The 21,323-nt window shown below is 44.3% G+C and overlaps 1 protein-coding gene across 2 annotated transcripts in view; it reads left to right on the top strand.

The window, feature by feature from the left end:
• Nucleotides 1–13,443, top strand: part of GOLGA5 (golgin A5) — a 36,844-nt gene extending 23,401 nt beyond the window's left edge. For both annotated transcript variants that reach the window (XM_084885949.1, XM_084885948.1), the window contains exons 9-13: nt 2,364–2,462; nt 4,279–4,504; nt 7,500–7,605; nt 11,037–11,100; nt 12,976–13,443. In XM_084885949.1, the coding sequence (XP_084742075.1) occupies nt 2,364–2,462; nt 4,279–4,504; nt 7,500–7,605; nt 11,037–11,100; nt 12,976–13,056 (576 nt within the window). In that variant the 3' untranslated portion in view covers nt 13,057–13,443. The remainder of the gene's footprint in view (nt 1–2,363; nt 2,463–4,278; nt 4,505–7,499; nt 7,606–11,036; nt 11,101–12,975) is intronic.
• Nucleotides 13,444–21,323: the final 7,880 nt, after the last annotated feature.

Genomic DNA, 21,323 nt, shown 5'->3' with positions numbered 1-21,323 from the left:
CCATAGTGGCAGGGCTGAGGCAGAGACGGTTAGGGTGTTCAGGCCAGGAGGGGAGGGCAGTTGGGTGATCAGGCCGGTGGTGGGGGAAGTTGGGGGCTAGTAGGCCGGCAAGAGGGGCAGTAGGGGGCAAGCAGGCCATCAGGGGGGGCCAGTCGGGGGTGAGCAGGCTGGCAGTGAGGGACAGTTGGGCGTGATCAGGCCAATGGGAGGGGCAGTTTGGGGCAAGCATGCTGGCATGGGGGGCAGCAGGGGGTGAGCAGGCCAGCGGGGGGCAGTAGGCAGTAAGCAGGCGTGATCAGGCCAATGGGAGGGGGAGTAGGGGGCAAGCAGACCATCAGGGGGGGCCAGTCGGGGGTGAGCAGGCTGGCAGTGAGGGACAGTTGGGCGTGATCAGGCCAATGGGAGGGGCAGTTTGGGGCAAGCATGCTGGCATGGGGGGTAGCAGGCCGGCGGGGGGCAGTAGGCAGTAAGCAGGCGTGATCAGGCCAATGGGAGGGGCAGTTGGGGGCAATCAGGCCAGCAGAGGGGTGCAGTTGGGGGTGATCAGGCTGACGGGGGGAGGGGGCAGTTGGCGATGAGAAGGCTGGTGAGGGGGCAGTTGGGGGTGAGCAGGCTGGCAGGCAGAGTGGTTAGGTGTAACCAGGCAGGCAGGTAGGCAGATGAGCGGTTAGGAGCCAGCAGTCCTGGATTGCGAGAGGGATGTCCGACTGCTGGTTTAGGCCCAATCCCAGGGACATCATCCAAGGCAGTCGGACATCCTTCAAGGGGTCCCAGATTGGAGAGGGTGCTCTTTATCAGTTTTAGATCATTTCAACCTTAAATTTTGTGCTAGCCTAGAGCTTTAGAAATAAGGCATACCTGTAAATTGTTATTCTTCCACCCTAATTACCTTCCTCATTTTCTCTCTCTTTTTAAAATTTCTTTATTGATTAAGGTGTTACATATTTGTCCTATTCCCCATTACCCTTCCTATTCTCCCCCCCCCCCCCCCCCCCCCCACACACACACACACATTCCCTCACCCCTCTGTTGTCTGTGTCCATTGGTTAGGCTTATTCTCTCTTTTAAAAAAAAAATTTTTTTTATTGATTTCAGAGAGGAAGGGAGAGGAAGAGAGAGATTGAAACATCAATGATGAGAGAGAATCACCGATTGGCTGCCTTCTGCTCTCATCCTCTACTGGGGATTGAGCCCACAACTCAGGCATGAGCCCTTGACAGAAATCGAACCCAGTATCATTCACTGAGCCAAACTAGCTAGAGCCATTTTCTCTTTCTTCACTTATCTCAGTTTTCACAGTCTGTGAAATGAGCAGGTTGAACTAAATGTCTAAAGCAGTCTTTGGCAGTTTAGTCCATCTCACATGTATGTCTTCATACAGCTCTCTTTACTGAAGGAGCTATATGAAGCTCCCAGCTCAGTGAAGCATAATACATTTTTAAATTGACATATCTTTGACATACAATATACCATTAGTTTTAGGTGTACATTATAGTGATTTGATATTTATATACATTGCAAAAGGATCCCCAGGATGTTACCATCTGTCACCATGCAAAGTTATTAACAATATAATTGACTATATTCCCTATGCTACATAATGCTTTTGAAGGTATTTAGCTAACTAATTACTTTTTCTTTCCTGGAATGTGTTTTGTTCTTAAATTCCGACTTGACTCTGAATGATCATATTTATTATACAGACTAGCAGTGGTTTAATGCAGTTGATAGTGAACCCGGCGGTATTTCTTTGTTTCTTTCTCCCTCTTTTATTTATGACAGTGCAAAAAAGGTACAAGATATTGCCTTTGCATTTCCTTATGATTAATGGGGTTGAGCAGCTTATTCACAAATAAGCATGTGAATAAGCTGCTCAACATCATTAATCTTTAGGGAAATGCAAAGTGAAACCTCAGTGAGCTAGCACCACATACCCAACCAGATTAGCTACACTTAGAGAGACTGACACCACCAAATGTGGGAAGGATGTGGAACAACTGGCATGCTCTCATATTGCTTTTGGAATGCAAACTGGCACAGGTATTTGGGAAAAAATTCAGAAAACAATTGGCAGGTTTTTTTCCCTTTAAATTAGACATACACTTATTATATGATCCAGTAGCAGTTCTAGAAAAATCTAAAACAAAGACCACGTAAAGACTTGTGCTTAAACGTTCATATACAGATTGATACATGATGCTGAAGTATAACTTTTCATTAGACCCATCCTAATACGTTCATTTATTCATTCAGTATATACTCAGCACATATTGAGTGTCTACTATATGTCAGGCACTGTTTTAGGTTCTGGCGATGGAATAGGGTACGCTGTTTCAACTTTTATTTTGTGCCTCACTTTGTAGGAATTCCATTATATAGAAGAAGATCTTTATCGAACAAAGAATACATTGCAAAGCAGAATTAAAGATCGAGAAGAAGAAATTCAGAAACTTAGGAATCAGGTATGTGTCATTTACAACTTGGGCAAAAATACCATTCATTGAAAAGACACATTTTTTCCAGAGAATACAGTAAGACCTTCTTTTCCACATTTTCATCTGAGTTTTCTTGTTGCAGTGGTACAATGTTATTTTCAACCTGATATAGACTTTCCATCTAATGCCTGTGAGTCTGCACTTGCTGTATTCTGTGGCTTGCTTCTTATAGAAGTACTGGAGGCCCAATGCATGAAATTTGTGCAAAGGGGCTCAGCCCTCGCAGCCACAGAGGCTGCCCTCAGCCCTAGCAGCCTGGCTTCATCTGGAAGGTTGTCCGGTCTAATTAGCATATTACACTTTTATTATTATAGATCTTGTAGCCAGAGTCACTTGAGGAGATGTGAATTATCTCAACACTTTCTAACTTCAGTGGGGATTGTGCTGATTGCCAGTTTCATAAGTGTGTTTTCTCTTTCTTAAGAGAAATCCAGGGATAAACCTTTCTGTTAGCAATTGATAGGTCTTCCATGAAGTCAGCAAGACCTCTTTGTAACTCTGAAAATGAGAAACACAAAGAAAACAGTCTGTGCCTAGCACCCAGATTTACCAGTCTTGATCACTAACTGCCAAAATCCTGCATTCACTTACTCTGTAGTTATAGATTGTCCTTTCCTCCCTTCTCTTCAGGCGATTGACTTAATAAGTAATGGACTCCTTTAAACAGTGTTACCAAAGTGATTGATGAATGCTATGGCAGTCTGGGGGAGTCTAAAAGAAGGCTGAAGTCAGCTTGGGCTAGAGTTGTTGGAAAAGGCTTCAAGGAAGAGTCTTTGAAGGCAGGTAGAGGCTAGATAAGAGAAGGGGACTGAATTTTCCAACCAGGAAATGTGGCCAGCTGAGTGGAGGAGGGAATTGGTGACACATGAGAACAAATAGAAGATGCAATAAAGGAAGTTACTAAGAACTGTCAGCCAAACCCTGCTAGGAAAATTCTCATTTAATATCCCTAAACACCATGTGCAGCAGGCACTATTATCTTCAGTTAACGCACGAGGAGACAGACAACAAGCACATTCATCCTCACTTGAGGAAACAGATTCAGAGAAGTGTAGCAGTTTGTCCAAGTCAGATAAGAGGAAATCGCAGAGCGGGGATGAAAACCACCGGAAGTGAGTGGTCTTGGCACAACCGTTGAGTTATCCAGGTTGAAATGTTTCAACTACGTCTCATGGATCAGTGCTTTCAGATATATTTTTTAAATATATATTTTATTGATTTTACACAGAGAGGAATTGAGAGGGACAGAGTTAGAAACGTCAATGAGAGAGAAACATCGACCAGCTGCCTCTTGCATACCCCCCACTGGGGATGTGCCCGCAACCAAGGTACATGCCCCTGACCGGAATCGAACCCGGGACCCTTCAGTCCGCAGGCCGACGCTCTATCCACTGAGCCAAACCTGTCCCGGCGTGCTTTCAGATATTTTTGACTGTGATGTTACAGTAAGAAGTAAGGTTTATATCATGTCTCAGTACTCACACATTCTTACAATGTACAAAACTAATACAGAAGTTTCACAAGATAATACTCTCACATACTATGTGCTGTACACTCTGATACATTCATTCTGTTTTATTTTTTAACATGTTGATTGAAGCACCAAGTTGATTTTGTGGCTCCCTAATAAGTTTGAAAATTGCTTCTGTAGTCAGTGAAAGAACCATTACAGAGTTTTGAGAAATCAGTGAACACTACAGTTCACCTGTGGGGATGTGGCAGTGTGGTTTCTGTGTTGTATGCCTGGTTTTATGTAATGCTTTTATGAACTGTTGCCTTTCAGCTTACCAATAAAACCCTAAGCAATAGCAGCCAGTCCGAGTTGGAGAGTCGACTCCATCAGCTGACAGAGACTCTCATCCAGAAGCAGACCATGCTGGAGAGCCTCAGCACCGAGAAGAACTCGCTGGTCTTCCAGCTGGAGCGCCTCGAGCAGCAGATGAAATTGGCCACTGGAGCTGGGAGCACTGGGTCTGCCATCAACATGTCCGGAGTTGACAATGGCGAAGGTAAAAAAAAGCGGCCATTCAGTTCCAGTCAAGGGCTTGGACCTTGATTGCAGGCTCCTCCCCGGCTTGGGCCCTGGTCGGGGTGCATGGGACAGACAACCAATCGATGTGTTTCTCTCACATTGATGTTTCTCTCTGTCTTTCCACTCTTCCTGAAAATCAATGGAAAAATATCCTCAGTTGAGGATTAAAAACAAAAATGTTTTGTTGCCTTAATTTCTAATGTTGTTAATTCAAACATGATTTTGATAAGTTAAAAGAATATCATTTTTATTAAGAAAGAGGTTTCATCCAACAAAGCACCCACTTTTCTCCTTATGTGGAGATGGGCCATGTGCTGTTGGATATGATCATTAATAAACTGGACTGTGGACTGATTAATATCCCTCACTAGTGTGAGACTTGGAGGAAAGAGGCCCAAGGATCCATAGTCATATTGAAATACATAGGACGCTCAGTAGGATGTTACAGACAAAGCAAATGATTCAATACAGAGGGACTTTCAGGAATGTTAAAGCAAAATTTGCTTTAATAATCTTCCAATCCATAATTATGAATACATATTTTTTAATTTTTATGAGCAATAGGTTGAAGAACCCCTATTTTTCTTTTTTTTATATATTTTTATTGATTTCAGAGAGGAAGGGAGAGAAAGATAGAAACATCAATGATGAGAGAGAATTGTTGATTCTCTCCTGTACACTTCCCATTGAGGATTGTTGAGTCTGCAGCCTGGGCATGTGCCCTTGACTGGAATTGAACCAAGGATCCTTCAGTCTGCAGGCCAATGCTCTATCCACTGAGCCAATGCTCTATCCACTGGCTAGGGCTATAATTATTAATATTAAAGCTGATACATCTATATATATATAAAAGCCTAAGCAGCTGAACAACCTAACAACAGAATGACAGGTCCACTGGTCACTATGATACGCACTGACCACCAGGGGACAGATGCTCAATGCACAGAATGGGGCTCTCTCCTGTCTGGATTGGGCCTGTGGGGATCGCGTCAGAACAGGCTATCCGACATCCTCCGATGGGTCCCAGATTGCAAGTGGGCGCAGGTCAGGCCGAGGGACCCCACCAGTGAGTGAATCTGTGCACTGGGCCTCTAGTAGTCATAGAAGTATATCCATGCTCAAATTTTAATAGAGAATCTGTACTCCCAAAATACATACTCTAAAAGAACATTAAAGCCCTGGCCAGTGTGGCTCAGTTAAGTTGGAGTGTCATCTCATATAAGATGGAGGATTCCATTCCCTGTCAGGGTTTGATCCCTGGTTGTGGCATGTATAGGAGGCAACTGATGCATGATTCTCTCTCTTAAAAAAAAAAGAAATCACCAGTGAAAACATATCCTCGAGTGAGGACTTAAAAAAGGGGGGAAGGAGGGATGTTAAAGATTTTAGTGTAAGCTTCAACAGCCTTGATCCTAGAAAGTCCTTTTAGACTTTTTCCCTATATGTGTTTATATTATCTGTTTTATTGACTTTTAACTTTTCTCATATTAATAAGTTTCATAATATAGTTTATACAATAGTTTATACATTACTTTATAGAAATCTATTGTGTAAATACTGTAATTTGTTTGATCAGTTCTCCTTATGGTTGGGAATTTAGATTGTTGCTAATATAGCAGTTCTGAGGAAAATATTTTCTGGGAACGTCTCTTTTATTTTCTTGGGATTAATGAGTAGAAATGGAATTGCTGGCTCAATAGGTGTACACATTTGAAGGCTTTTTTATTTTTGGTGGCAGAATCAGCAAATAATTACAAGTGCTTTATACCAGGCACTGTCCTAGACATTGGGCCACAAAAGAGACCAAAATCTCTGCCCTGTGGGTCTTCTGTTCTGGTGGTGTGGAGAGGAATGCAGGGGGAGGACACAGCAGTAAATGGATGATGTAAGGTGGTGCTATGTGCTGCCGAGGAAGGGAGACATGGGGTGCCAGCTGTGGAGATGGGATTGCACTTTAGGGTGGTCAGGGGAGACCTCATTGAAGAGCTAGGAGGTAAGATAGTAGACAGTGAGGCAGGGAGAAGGGAGCTGCAAAGGCCCTTAGGCGGGAATGTTGCGGGAACAGCATGGAGTTCAGGGCCGCAGGAGTGAGGGGAGCGGAGAGTAAGGTGAATTCAGAGAACTTGGAGGAGGCTGTTTAGGCCTGTGGGTGACCTCTGAAGGAAGGGAAAGCCACTGGAGGGTCTTGAGAAGGGTGGCTGATGCAGCTGTATTTTAACACGATACCTCTGGCTGCTGTGTCCATAGCAGACTACAAAGAATTAGGAGTGGAGGCAGAGGACCAGGAGGAGCTGTTGTATTAATCTATGTGAGAGATGAGGGTGGTTCAGGACAGAGTGGGGATTGTGAGGGTTCATTTTAAAGGTGAGCTGACAGCATTTGCTAGCAGATTGTGAAGTTTGACAGGAAGAAAGGAGTCAAGGTTGGGGGCCTGAGCGGCTGGAAGGATGGAGTTCTCGTGTCTGAGATAGGGAGAACTGCAAGACGAGTGGATAGCAGCAGAGGCAGGAAGTCAGTAGCATGGTCTTGGCATGCTGAGTCTGAGATGACTGAGACATCCGATGGAAATGGAACAGGTGATTGGACAAGTCTAGAGTTGGGAGTGGTCTGGGCTGGAGATGAAATGTGGGAGTCCTCGGCTTTGTAGAAAGGCCATTCTTACCAGCACAGGAGTTGTGTCCATTAAAATTGACTATTGGCAACACTTGGTATTTATAAACTTTAATTTCTGCTAATTTTGTAGAGAAATAATTTTTTTAGTTTTTACATTTTGATTTTTTGGTTTATGAAAGTTCAAACATTTCATATAATCAAATCTACCTTTTTTTATGATTTTATCTCTGATGTAATACTTAGAAAGTTGGCCTTGAGAATTTCTTTTTTAAGTAATTTAACGTGTAGTCAACTGTAATTTTGTTTAAAATTTATCTTTGCTGTCTGTACCTCCATTCATTATTCTCTTGTTTAAACAGGGGCACGTCTACGAAATGTTCCTGTTCTTTTTAATGACACAGACACCAGTCTGGCAGGAATGTATGGAAGAGTCCGCAAAGCTGCTAGTTCAATTGACCAATTTAGGTAAGTCCTACCAGTAACGATGAGTGATGGACCATCAAATATTTTTATAACCTTTTCTTGTGGTTTCAATCATTGTGAGTCCCATCAGATAGAGCTGATATTTAAAGTGACATTTACCTTATTCCTTTCATGGTACTTCATTGTCATGAAATTGCTTTAAGAGGTCTGCCAGTGTCTATACTTATAGAAGATGATTAATCCTGACCATTTCTCTTCTTTCTGTAATAAACTCTATTTAAAAACGCATTAAATTTCATTGAGAAAGTCTCTATTGCATGTAAATGCATCCATTTGAATGCTTTATCTCAATACTTGGTCATAGAACAAAAGGTGCTACTAATGAACAGTACTTATTGCAATATGTTTTTATAAATTACGTAAGTAATGCATAATTTATGTTATGTATATACTTATAAATAAACTTTTTATACTAGCAGATATCTACCTTATATAGAAAATGTTTTAGTCTCTATCGGGGGTGAAGAGAGGACCCTAAAGAGCTCCAAGCAGCACCACTGCCATCGCTCCGGCCTAGTTACCATCACATCCTGTCTGACTACTGCAGACAGCCCCAGTCACCACCACCCCAACCGTCAGCAGTGAGGCCCGCCACCTCCGCCCTCGGAACTGCCAACACCCAGCCTGGCACTACGGGCAGTGGCACAGGGCATGCCAGCCCAGGTAGCCTCATATCCTGGGCACCTACCAGCAGAGACAAAATCATTGCAACGAAGATTTGGAAACAGTAAAATGGTTCAGTGTAAGAGACAGATATGGTTTAATCAACAGGAATGACCCCAAAGATGTGTTTGTACACCAGATGGCCATAAAGAAGAACCTCAGGAAGTACCCCCACAGTGTAGGAGGAGAGGCTGTGCAATTTGATGTAGTTAAATGATGCTCCATTCGATGTGGAGGCAGCAAATGTTACAGGCCGCTGTGGAGTTAGTGCAAGGCAGTAAATGTGCAGCAGTCCACAAGCATGTAGGTGCTGTCCATGTCAGAGTGTCCTCCACACAACTGCCGGCAGGATTACCAGAGACCCAAGGTCAACAGCTACCTCCACATCAGTACCGCTGTAACTTGTGCAGATGCCTGGAAAACCCGAAGCACAAGATGGCACTGAGACTAAAGCAGCTGGTCCACCAGCTGAGAATTCATCTGCTCCCAAAGCTGAGCAGAGCAGGGCTGAGTAAACGCCAGCTTGCCATCTCTGCTATCCAGTTTAGTCATCCAGCAAGAAGAAATGAATATAACATTGTAGCAGTATTTTTTATTTTTTTTATTTTTTTTTTTTTTTATTGATTTTTTTACAGAGAGGAAGGGAGAGAGATAGAGAGCCAGAAACGTCGATGAGAGAGAAACATCGACCAGCCGCCTCCTGCACATCCCCTACCGGGGATGTGCCCGCAGCAATGTACATGCCCCTGACCGGAATCGAACCTGGGACCTTTCAGTCCGCAGACCGACGCTCTACCGACCGACGCTCTACCACTGAGCCAAACCGGTTTCAGCAACATTGTAGCAGTATTAAATGACCAAGCCTGGCCAGTGTTTCTAAGTGGTTAGAGCGTCAGCCCATGCACCCAAGGGTATTGGGCTTGATTCCCAGTCAAGGGCACGTACTGGGCTGCGGGTTTGCTTACTGCCCCTGGGGCATGCACGCACACACATATATATCTCCCTCTCACTCAAAAGCAATGGAAAAATAGCCTCACGTCAGATTAATAACAACAACAAAAAAGATGGGAGCTGAAGACCTTAAGTATTTGCTTTTTGCTCGTGGACCAGCTATGCAGCATGGTTTATTATTTTTACCTAAAGATGTCTCTTTTTTGGTAATGACAAACACGTTTTTAAAAAGCCGAGTTTTTCTCAATACACGTGTAGAGGTTTTTAAATTGTTACATATCTAGCAAGTTGAGATTTTTTAAGAAACTCATTTTTAATTTGTAAAAAAAGTTTACAACTTGATATATATTTTTTTAAAGTCAACAAACTGCAAGCACCTGTTAATAAAGTTCTTAAATAACTGTCAAAGAAAGGTTTTAGGTCTCCCTCTGCCGCAGTGCCGTGGCTGCCCTTGGCAGCATCACCCCCACTGGCGAGTGCTGATGTTACGCTGAGTACTCACCTCCCTTGACTAAATGGGTGGACATGGAGATCGACCAAGGATGCACAAAGCTTGAGGCTGTAGGACTGGGTGTTAAAGCTTTTGCAGGTCACCGTGCATTTCAGGTCTGGAAACCTGTAGAACGAGTAATCGCACAAGATTTCACATCTAGCCTTTCATCCTACTATAAAGGAGGATTTGAACAGAAAATGAGTAGGCGAGAAGCTACTCTTATTTTGGATGTAAACCCATCTGCTGGCAAGGCCGAGATTAGAATCACCCAGATGAAGGTGGAGCTCCGTGCTTAGCAATCAGAATAAATGAAGCAAAAGACTTGCTAGAAGAAACCACCAAACATTCATTGAGGCTCAGGGACTCCTGCATATTTAATCTAAACCACCCTGTTATCATTTTCATACATGTGCTAACCATATATAATAATTTCACTGTTAAGTGGTATAATAATAAAAGATTAATAATCTTTTATTATCTTTTATGGAAAAAATGTTTTAATAGTTTATATATAGCATTAAACTCTTTTGTCTTTTAGTGTTTATAATTAATCACAGTTTCAATGAACTATTGCATAAAAGAGCAATCTTTTCTTACCTTTATGTATCAGAATATAGCTGTGATGTTACATATTAGGAGGAGGATTTACTAAGATTCCCAAAGCCATGGACCAAGGATGCCATAGTCATTTCCAAATTAATATGCACGTCTATTTCAACTTTTCTTTATTCAGTCTACATGACTTTTAGAGAACCAGTATGCAAGGCATTGTGCTAGTGGCAAAGAAACGGAAAGGCAGAGAAGGTGTATTTGCTTGTACCTGTGTCCCTCTTGTAGGGGAAAATGTAAATAGGCATGAGTGGCAAGGTCTGGACACCACATTGCTCCTCACACTTCATTTGTTTAAGTGTTTATTTGGGTTTCTGTAGTTTTGTGTCGTTGGGAAGCAGGTATCAATACAAAAGCTTTCTGATTAGTAATTTGCAGATTGATTCGAACTAGACTTCCCTATTCTTGTTTTCACGTTTGCCTTATGTTTTATAACTTAGTTCCTAAAAGCAAAATGATTTAGAGAGGGACCAAGTTGTTTAACAGCTAAATCCAAGTAGTATTTGCTTGCACTAAGGCATTTCTATATGATTATTTCAAATAACTATTTAATCTACTATAAATAAATCTTTATGGTGGCCGCAGAACTAGTATAAATGAGTGGAGTGTTAAAAAGCATTATTAGATATTACTACAGGTAGATCTATTGTCAGTCTAACTCTCTTCTCTTCTCTCCACCCCACCACCATTTACATAGTATCCGCCTGGGAATTTTTCTCCGAAGATACCCCATAGCACGAGTTTTTGTAATTATATATATGGTAAGTGAACTTGTTTAAAAAAACAATGTTGCCGGGACCGGTTTGGCTCAGTGGATAGAGCGTCAGCCTGCGGATTGAAAGGTCCCGGGTTCGATTCCGGTCAAGAGCATGTACCTTGGTTTCGGGCACATCCCCAGTGGGGTGGGAGGTGGGGGGCGGGGGAGGGGTGCAAGAGGCAGCTGATCGATGATTCTCTCATTGATGTTTCTAACTCTCTATCTCTCTTCCTCTCTGTGAAAAATCAATAAAATATATTTTAAAAAATAAAATAAAAAATAAAAAAGCAATGCTGCACTTGATTTTTTCAGCTGCTGGTCTTTTTAAAAAAAATGTTTTTATTGACTTCAGAGAGGAAGGGAGAGGGGGAGAGAGAGACAGAAACATCAATGATGATGATGACTAGCTGCCTCCTGCATGCTCCCTACTGGGGATCGAGCCTGCAACCCAGGCATATTCCCTCACCAGGAATCAAACCATAACCTCCTGAGGCTCAACCACTGAGTATACCAGCCAGGCAGCTGCTGGTCTTTTTGACTAAAAGTTTAGCAATCAGTTTTGAAAGAGAATTCAATTTTAGTAATGCAAGTGAAGATAACAATTTGTTATTTCTAAAATGTAAATTGTTCAAAGACTTTTCCTACAATTAACTTCAGTGCAGTTTAACAGTTAACTCCATTGCTAAAGCCCTTCTTAGGATAAAAAATACAAAACAATTGATTTCTTATCTTGATGTAAAGTTGCTTTCCATGTGTTTTGCTTTGTTTTCTAAAACAGTCTCAAGGTTGATTTATTTTCTTTCATATTGTTTAGCTCTAATAATGGTTGCCAGAGTCAGGCATGCCATTTCACGTGTCCTGTGAGCCTAAAAAACTCACCGTTCTGAATGGGGATGCTAAAAGTAGTTGAGTTGAATTAAAACAGGCAATTTTTTCTTCAAAAGGAATAAAAGCACCCCGAGAAAGAAATTTCTTTTTGATCCACTAGAGGGAAGAGTTACATAAAAAATAAAAAGTTTTTTAGAAGCCCTAACAGGTTTCGCTCAATGGATAGAGTGTCGGCCTGCAGACTCAAGGGTCCCAGGTTCGATTCCGGTCAAGGGCATGTACCTTGGTTTCAGGCACATACCTGGTGGGGAGTGTGCAGCTGATCTATGTTTCTCTCTCATCGATGTTTCTAACTCTCTATCCTTGTCCCTTTCTCTCTGTAAAAAATCAATAAAATATATTTTTAAAAAATTTTTAGGAAGAGGGGGATGGAGAGAATGAGAGGGAAAAGATTGGCCTCAGAAAGGGTTCAGAATATGCCACATCTGGGTTGATTTCCGGGTGGAGGTTTTGAGGAACACGGACTCTGTCAGCCTGAGACGTGGTGCCTAGGCCAGCAATGCCTGGGCGATGGAGCCTCGTGCTGTTGTCCCAGGACCATGCAGGAGCCAGTGAGACTGCCGGTGGCGGTCCTGTGCTGGACCCCAGGTCACCTCTGGAACCCGGCACAGCGTTCCTGTCGAGCATGGCTGAGCCCTCTTGCAGAAAGCCAGCTCTGACTGCTCTTAAAAAGCCTCTCCGGCCACTTCATGGCTCTCTAGCCATTAATCACCTGATTGTTTTGGGTACATGTGCTTATCATGAATGAATTGAGGACTTTTCTCCACTCGACTGAGCAATGTGCTGGAATTGTAACTATTGCCCTCATCGGTTGTACATCTATTTCTTCATTGGTCCCCAGTAAACACGTACGGGGCCCCTGGAGTGTTGCACACACAGTGCCGGACAGGAACACAGTACACAGACGTCCCTGCCCTCCATGCGCCTCACCCTGGGCCTGTGGTGAAGGTGGGATCCTTGACTAATCCACAAATTATCTTTTCTTCCTTAGGCTCTGCTCCACCTCTGGGTCATGATAGTTCTGTTGACTTACACACCGGAAATGCACCATGACCAGCCCCATGGCAACTGAACTGGACCTAGTTGTTTCAATGACTGGTTGTCTGTTTCCAGACATTGGATCTGTAAAAGGTCAACTGCTTCAAATTCCTCAAGAGGGTGCCCAAGATTGTTTTATCACTACAAGCTTTTAACTTTTTAAGTTATTATACAAGTACTCTGCTACCTAAATCTTCCTCTAATTTCCGTCAAATGGTAAGAGTTTCTAAAACAGACGATAATTTAACAAGCTCAGCTCTGCTTTTTCTGAGATGGGTGGCTCCGTGTATATATGTACACACAGATGCTGGGAGGTTCACCTCTACAGACCAGCCTGTATTTTACTGATACTCATTATGGGTTGTAATCAGGGAAGCTAATTGTATTTAGTGACATAAATAAAAGGTTTTCTTTTTGATAATTCAGTCTGCTTTTGTATTTTCCTGTATTTAACTTTACAAATACACTTTTTTCCCTTTTGGTATGCCTCACCCAAGGAGTGAGGATATAGTTTCCATTATTTTTTAGAGAGAATAGAAGGGAGGGGCAGGGAGAGAGGAGAACGAAACATCAATGTGAGGGAGATACATCAATTGGTTGCCTCCTGCATGCATCCCAATCTCGGGGAGGGGTGCCAGGCAAGGATCAAACCTGCAACCCAGCCGAAACCGGTTTGGCTCAATGGATAGAGCGTCGGCTTGGGGACTGAATGGTCCCGGGTTCGATTCCAGTCAAGGGCATGTACCTTGGTTGCGGGCATATCCCCAGTAGGGGGTGTGCAAGAGGCAGCTGATCGATGACTCTCTCTCATTGATGTTTCTAACTCTCTATCTCTCTCCCTTCCTCTCTGTACAAAATCAATAAAATAAAAAATTAAATAAATAAATAAATAAATAAATAAATAAATAAAAACCTGCAACCCAGGTACGTGCCCTTGACTGGAAATTGAACCTGAGACCCTAGGGCACAGGCCAACACTCCAACCACTGAACCATGCTGGCCAGGGCAAACTTTGCACATTTACTTCTGACATGTTAAAGGCCTGATTGGTAGAAAGAAATCTTCTTATAAAATTTACTATGCATTTATCTTTTTAAAAATAATAGGTTTTTTTATTCCCATTAAACCAGACCTTTCCAGATGGCCAGATGACAGAGGCAATGGCAGCAGTTGGCATCACTCATGGTTGGTTCTCAGTGGGCTGCCCCTTCCCCAGTGTGGGGTTTCCCCTCCCCGACCCCTGCACCCAATTCCTTCCACTCTCAGTCATTCATCGCCTTCCTCCGCCCTTGTTTCCTTCCTCAGCCTACACCTCCAGCCTCTGCCTCAGGACATCCGCAGCCCCTGCTTGTGCATTTACAATAGGAATCGAATCTTTCAGCAACCTTTACATTTTTAAAACACTCCAGTGCAGAGACAGAACAGAGTTATTCTTTGAAGAGAGACACTTCCTTTGCTTTAAGTCCAGTATAATGTCTGTTCTGACTTTTTTTCTACACGTCTCAGTTCTTTTACTGTCCCCTGGGCTCTCTTCAAATGTAATCAATATGCATGGTGGGACAAAAGTTGTTTACAGTTCATATGGAAAAAACACAACCATCCATAAATAACACGCCACGTTTCACATCCTCACAACCGTAACCTCCCCTTGCCTCACCCCACGTGTGGCTCAGGCTGTGAGAGAGAGAGTCCGTCCAGTCAGAGGTGTCTGAGGCCTCCTGCCGATGCCCCTCCAGAAACCTGGCCGGAGTTTCTGCTCTTAATGAGATCTCTCTGTGAGGTCCGTTGACCTGTGACTTTAGTTAAGAATTGTTCAAGCGTTTGGGTGCACTGCTGCATGTACCAGAAAATGTTTAAAGGCCATCCTAGGTGTGTTCGGGCTTTTTCTCCACTTAGTGTGAATGGAAAAGGCGCTTGGGATGTCAACTCACAAACCTGTAGGATTTGTAACAGGTCTGTTCTCAAGGGTGCTAGCCTGTCAGAGTCTGAGCTGCAGAGTCAGATCTGGTCTTACGGAGTAAAAAGTTTATCCTTGTTAATATCTTATTTTTAAACAATGTTTTTCTTTAAAAATATTTTTTTAATTGATTTCAGAGAGGAAGAGAGAGGAAGAGGGAGAGAGATGAGAGAGAATCATTGGTTGGCTGGTCCTACACGCTCCATACCAGGGATGGAGCCTGCAAACAGGAATGGAACTGTGACCTCCTGGTTCGTGGGTCGATGCTCAACCAGTGAGCCAGGCGGGGTTTGTCAATACCTTTTAAAGGTTGCCCCCCTCCCTCTAATTTGGAAACGTTTCTGGAAAATGATTAAAACCAGGTTACATACTTGAAATGGAAAACAGCACATGCTCCATCATCGTGTATTCCAGACTTCCCGTCTCCGCGTGTCCTGGCTTTTGTTGGTATGGCTCTAAATCTTTTGTTCAGTTTTTACACATTCTTGGCTTTGGAAATAGTTTGACAAAGTGCTTCCGAGATTATTACTTAAATCTCTCATGAGTTTCAGGTTTGGTATTCTTGACCACTAACAGACTCTTCGGGGGATTTTTAAGGGCTGTCCCTTACCCTCAGAGAACACAAAACCTTTGGCCTAATTAAAAGGATTGTGTGAGGGCCGAATTTTTTTCCTTCCTAACACAATGCGGTCATTTAAGGACATCCTATGTATGTGCACACACACACACATGTTCTCAGAGCTCTTGTACTGCTCTGTATAGATGTGTCAGTGTAATAACAAGTTTGTTGTCATAAGAAAATGTCCCTTTCTCTAGACTTGGTGGTTACCAAATCCCACCATTTCTATTGCTACGGAACAAAAACTTCCAAGGAGGAGCAGGGGCTTTGTTAAAATGTGTGGAACCAGGCTCACCCTGTCTGTGCTGTTGATGGGGAGTAGGACGCTGGGCTGGGCAGTCTGGCCTTGACTTAGGAAGGCTTACATCCATCTCGCCCTGTGGGCAAACCACTGGATTATTCAAATGTGCCTCATCTGCTGCAGCTCCCGTGGCGAGAGGCCAGCTGTCTTGGAAAAGGCCAGGAGGGCCATGCTGATCTGGATGGACTGGAAGGAAAGACCTGGAAAAGCCAAAGAAGACTGTCAGGAACTAAAGGCCTAAGGCACATGAGGCTGTAAGAAGTGACAGAGAAGGAAATCTTCACAGTTGTTCCGAACACGTTAATTCCTATAAACTCCTGAGTAAGCACAGAGTAAATGAGCCTGCACTTCCACAGACACGGACTCTAATGCCTCACAGTAAGCGAAACTGCCTTTTGTAAGAACACTTCGAGTGTCAAGTGTATTATATACAGAAGCCTCATTTATAGAAGATGCCTCAAAAAAAGTGCCTGGCCGGTGTGGCTCAGTGGTTGAGTGTCAACCTATGAATCAGGAGGTCACGGTATGATTCCTGGTCAGAGCACATGCCACGATTTTAGGCTCAATCCCCCATGGGGGCATGCAGAAGGCAGATAATCAATGATTCATCATCGATGTTGCTATCTCTCCCTTTCCCTTCTCTCTGAAATGAATTTTTTAAGTGGTAAAATAATTTTAAGCCATAACAAGACTACCAGGTGATTCAGATTATGGGGACCTGTGTGCTGGCCCCTTCCAGGATGTGGGAATAGAGTGGTGAACAACAGAAGTCCCTGCCCTGGTGAAACTTACATTCAGACAGGGAAGGCAGACCATAGACACATCACTGAGTATAAGTACCATGAATACAAATCAAATGAGGTGAAGGTACAAAGAGGTGACGGGGAGAAGGCAGAGGTGACAGTTGTGCAAGACCTGGATCTGAACTGGGGCCTGCTTGGTGTATGACAGGAGCAGAGCAGCAAGGAGGCCAGCCTGGCTGGAACAGTGAGGGCCATGGGGGAGGCATGGGAGCTGATGGGGGGCCGATCTGGTAGGGACCTGTCGGCCAAGGTAAGTTTGAATCTGAAATCCCCTTTTGTTTCTCTTCAGTAACACTTTCTGCCCCTGAGCCACCCATCACCTTGTTTAGGGAAAACCTTTAAAAGCCTATGTTTCAGAATAAATCTAGAGACCATAGTTGTTCTACATGCAAATGTTAAATAGTAGAGAATACGTTTTGTTGAGGTGAGGGCAGGCTAAACCTGAGAAGGTAATTTTCCTCTGAGGTTACAAAGAATTCCAAATCGATGAACTTGTGCCTTCTCCCATCACTTTTTGGTCTCCTCTGCTTAGGACACTTCCCTTCTTGGCTCCTGTTCCCTCTTGGTGTCAGCTGAATGCCACTTTCTCTATAAAGTTGGAACCCCTCCTGCTCTTCCCCCCCCAAAAAAAAAAATAAATAAATATTAGGGTAGGTATGTACAGAAGGCAGAAAAATGACCTTTCCAAAGATGTCCCTGAAACCCATAAATAATGGCAAAAGGGACACTGCAGATATGGCTAAATTAAGGATTATAACACAAGGACATTATCCTGAGTTACCCAGCTGTGCCCAAAATAAGGGTCTTTAAAAAAACGGAAGAAAGCAGCAGAGATGTGATGACAGAGTCAGAAATCAGAATGATTCAACTGCCGGGCTTGAAGATGGGAGAAGAAGCCATTGGCCAAGGGGTGCACGGGGCCTCTGGAGGCCAGAAGAGACCAAACAGTGTCCCCCCTGGTCATGCGCTCCCCTAGTTCCCACTGGTTCCCTAGTCACAATCGGAATTGAATTGCCTCTTCCTCTCCCCTCCCTCCAGCCAGACTCTAAGTTTGATGTATCTGCCTCATCACTCTTGTATCTTCAGAGCCTAGAAGAGCACAAGTTACTTATCAAGTACTCCATGTAAATTCTGGGATAAACAATTTCAAAACTAGGACTAACGAGGAACAGTGACCATGTGACGACAGAGAAATATAAACTTAAAACCGGCTGCTAGCTTCTGGTTTGCTTAATGAGTTGTGGTGCTGGGCAAGTCACTAACCCTCCCTGATCTCAATCTCCTCATCTTTAAGAATGGAGAAGCTGAAAGAGCCACATGGAGTTTCCCCGTAGATAAAAGGCATTTTCCAAGGTGAACACGTATTTAATGTCAGTTTTTCATTGGGTGGTGTATATATGGGCTGAGAAAGTGGAAAACAGCCCTGCTGACAACCCGCCATGCCCCCAGCAGAGCATAAACAACACTCAGAACAACACATTGTCAAGGCCACTCCTGTGAGCATGAAAATTGCTAAACACCCGCCTCTCCAGACAAGCATCGCTTCTTCCTGGGCAATGGCTGCTGCTTCACCAATAACAACTCAGTCCCCCCTGGAACTCCTCCGGGATGCGTCAGGGAGGCACCCAGTCACCACACGGCCCCTGCCTCTCCACAGCATCCATCCCAGGCTGGCCCCTGATTCTTTTTTGATTCTTTTTAAAATAGATTTTTGTTGATTTTAGAGAGGAAAGGAGAGAGAGAGAGAGAGAGAGAGAGAGAGAGAGAGAGAGAGAGAGAGAGAGAGAGAGAGAGAGATTAATGATGGGAGAGAATCATTGATCGGCTGCCTCCTGCATGCCCCCTACTGGGGACCAAGCCTGAAACCTGGGCATGTGTCCTTGACTGGAATCAAACCTGAGACCCTTAAGTTTGCAGGCCGATGCTCTACTCACTGAGCCAAACGGCTAGGGCTGGCCTCTCATGATCATCCAACGCAACACAAACCTGGTAAGAAGCCCCTCTAGTCTCCCCTACTGAGGTGCCCCTGAGGACACATTCTCCCTTGCTGCAGCAAGCTTGAAAAGCCTCATTTGGGGAGGAATGGAGGGGGTGTCTGAGTTCTGTTTGTTTGTTTTGTCTGCAGATGTGGTCAGGTCAGTTGACTTTGATAGAAGTTCGTAATCAATTCCATGATTTTACAGACAAGCAAACAAGTTTAGCAACCCATTAAGGCCCTCCAATTAGCTATAAAAATGAGATCAAACATATCTTTTGTTTGTTTTCAGATAGCCATGGGCTTGAACTGTCTGGTTGCTGAACATGTCTGCTTACCAGATCTGTCTGGGACAGAGTCTTCTATTTCCCATCTTGGCTAGAATCTTCCAGGAGCTTTTTAGTTGCTGGAGAAAACCTGCCATATTTTTTTTTTTCAAAAAACACTTAGTCCTGGGGCAAAGCCAGATATGTTCCGACGAGAGTTAATTGTTCTGTATCAGTGTGAGAGGAAGCAGGTGTGTGCTCCCTGCTGCCATCCGATTATCCCTCTGCTCTCTAGGAGCCCACGCTCTATCAGCCACCCAGGCAGGAAATTGCCTTTCTGCAGAAGGTAAACAAGAGGGTTTGCTTTATTTTTGGCCATAAAATGAGACCTACAAAAACATTTTAAATCCTTTGGGTGTTTTCTTCATTATGAAAGTAATATCCCTTAATTGTGAAAAATACAGTAAAGTATAAAGAATAAAGCTTCACCCTAGCCTAGATGGTTTGGCTCAGAGGACAGAGCGTAGGCCTGCAAACTGAAGGGTACCAGGTTCGATTCCGGTCGGGGGCACATGTCTAGGTTGTGGGCTCGATTCCCAGTGGGGGACTTGCAGGAGGCAGCCGTTCCATGATTGATCCATGATTCTCTCTCATCATGGATGTTTCTCTCTCTCTCTCTCTCTCTCTCTCTCTCTCTCTCTCTCTCTCTTTCTCTCTCTCTCTCTCTCTCTCCCTCCCTCCCTCCCTCCCTCCCTCCCTCCTTCCTTCCTCTCTAAAAAAAAAAAAAGAAAAAAAAAAAGAATAAAGCCTCATGCATTGATAGACCAACAGTCCAAACTAATAAGTCTTCACATTTGGCCTGTTTCCTATAGAATAAAGAGGTAATATGTAAATTGACCCTCATGCCCTTGCACAAGATGGCCACCCCCATGTGGCCAAAGATGGCCACCATAAGATACTGGCAGGGGAGAGGTTAGTTGTGGGCGATCAAGTCAGCAGATGAGGACAGTTGGGGCAACCAGGCCTGCAGGGGAGGGCAGTTGGGGGATCAGGCCTGCAAAGAAGGGCAGTTAGGGGTGACCAGACCAGCAGGGGAGGGCAGTTAGGGGTGCCTGGGCCAGCAGGAGAGGGAAGTTGGGGGCAATTAGGCCAGCGGCCTCCAGGGGGCATCTCTGGTTAGGGGAATATCAGGCTGGCAGGGGAGCAGTTAGGGGCAATCAGGCAGGCAGGCAGGTGAGTGGTTAGGAGCTAGCAGTCCTGGATTGTGAGAGAGTGCAGGCTGGGCTGAGAGACACCCCCCACCCAGTGCACAAATTTCACACACCAGTCCTCTAGGTACATAATACATGCTCACTGTAAAAATTCCAGGCATTCCCGTACACAGAGCAAAAAGTTCCAGTGCCCTTTTAGCACCATCCCATCCACGTCCTTCCCAGGATAACTACTGTTAAATTAGGAAGAGATCAGCTGCAGTGCTCACCTGTAAGTCCTCGGTAAATGAGTGCTCAGCAGTGGGTGGGGGTAGGGGTGGCAGTTGTTGGATGGTTTCCATCCCTTTGTGGCAGCCAGACCCTACGCTGACTGACAATGATTGCCCACCTCCTGGCGTCCATGCCTGTGTGCAATTCCCTCCTCATGAGTGCCGGTGGGACCAACAGAACATGGCAGACGTGATGCTATGTCACTGTCTCGATTTGGTTACATTAGAAGGCAAAGGTGCTAGGACGCCAGCCTGGTGATTTCATTACACAGTGCCAGATTCTGTCCTAGCAGGCTGGGTTCTCCTCGTTGGCTTGATGGAGTGAGGGGTCCTGTTGAGGAAACCTAGGTGCCAGTGAACTGTGGGTAGCATGCAGCACCTTGTGGCAGCCTCCAGCTGATGGGCAGCAAGAAGTTGGGGCCCTCAGTTACACAACTGCAGGGAAGTGAATTCTGCTGAATGAGCTTGTCAGCAGATGTTCCTCCAGTCGGGCTTTCAGAGTAGACCACAGCCCTGGCTGCCGATTGCAGCCATGAAAGACCCAGAACAGGGGACCCAGCTAAACTATGCCTGGACTTCTTGACATTTATCCTGTAGAAGGGCCCACAGTATGGATTTGTCTGATTCCTAATGATTAGATCCAGGTTTAATATTTTGGGGATGGACACTGTATCGGTGATGTCGGGTTGACACGTCCATTCAGGAGGCACACAATGCCAGTGATGCTAAGATTAATCACTTGGTTAAATTGGTTCCTGCCAGATCTTGGCTTATTTGTTTACTGATCAATAAACAATCATCAATAGAGAATGCTGGGAAGCAAGGTAGAGGTCACCCATGTGAGTTGCAATGCTACCATTTTGTGGCTGAACAATTATTACTAACTAAAGGCCCGGTGCA

Source organism: Pipistrellus hanaki, assembly GCF_964339955.1.
Source record: "Pipistrellus hanaki genome assembly, chromosome: 1".
In the NCBI taxonomy this organism is placed as follows: domain Eukaryota; kingdom Metazoa; phylum Chordata; class Mammalia; order Chiroptera; family Vespertilionidae; genus Pipistrellus; species Pipistrellus hanaki.
Note: the sequence above shows the minus strand (reverse complement) of the source record. Positions and strands in the feature narration are given on the sequence as shown.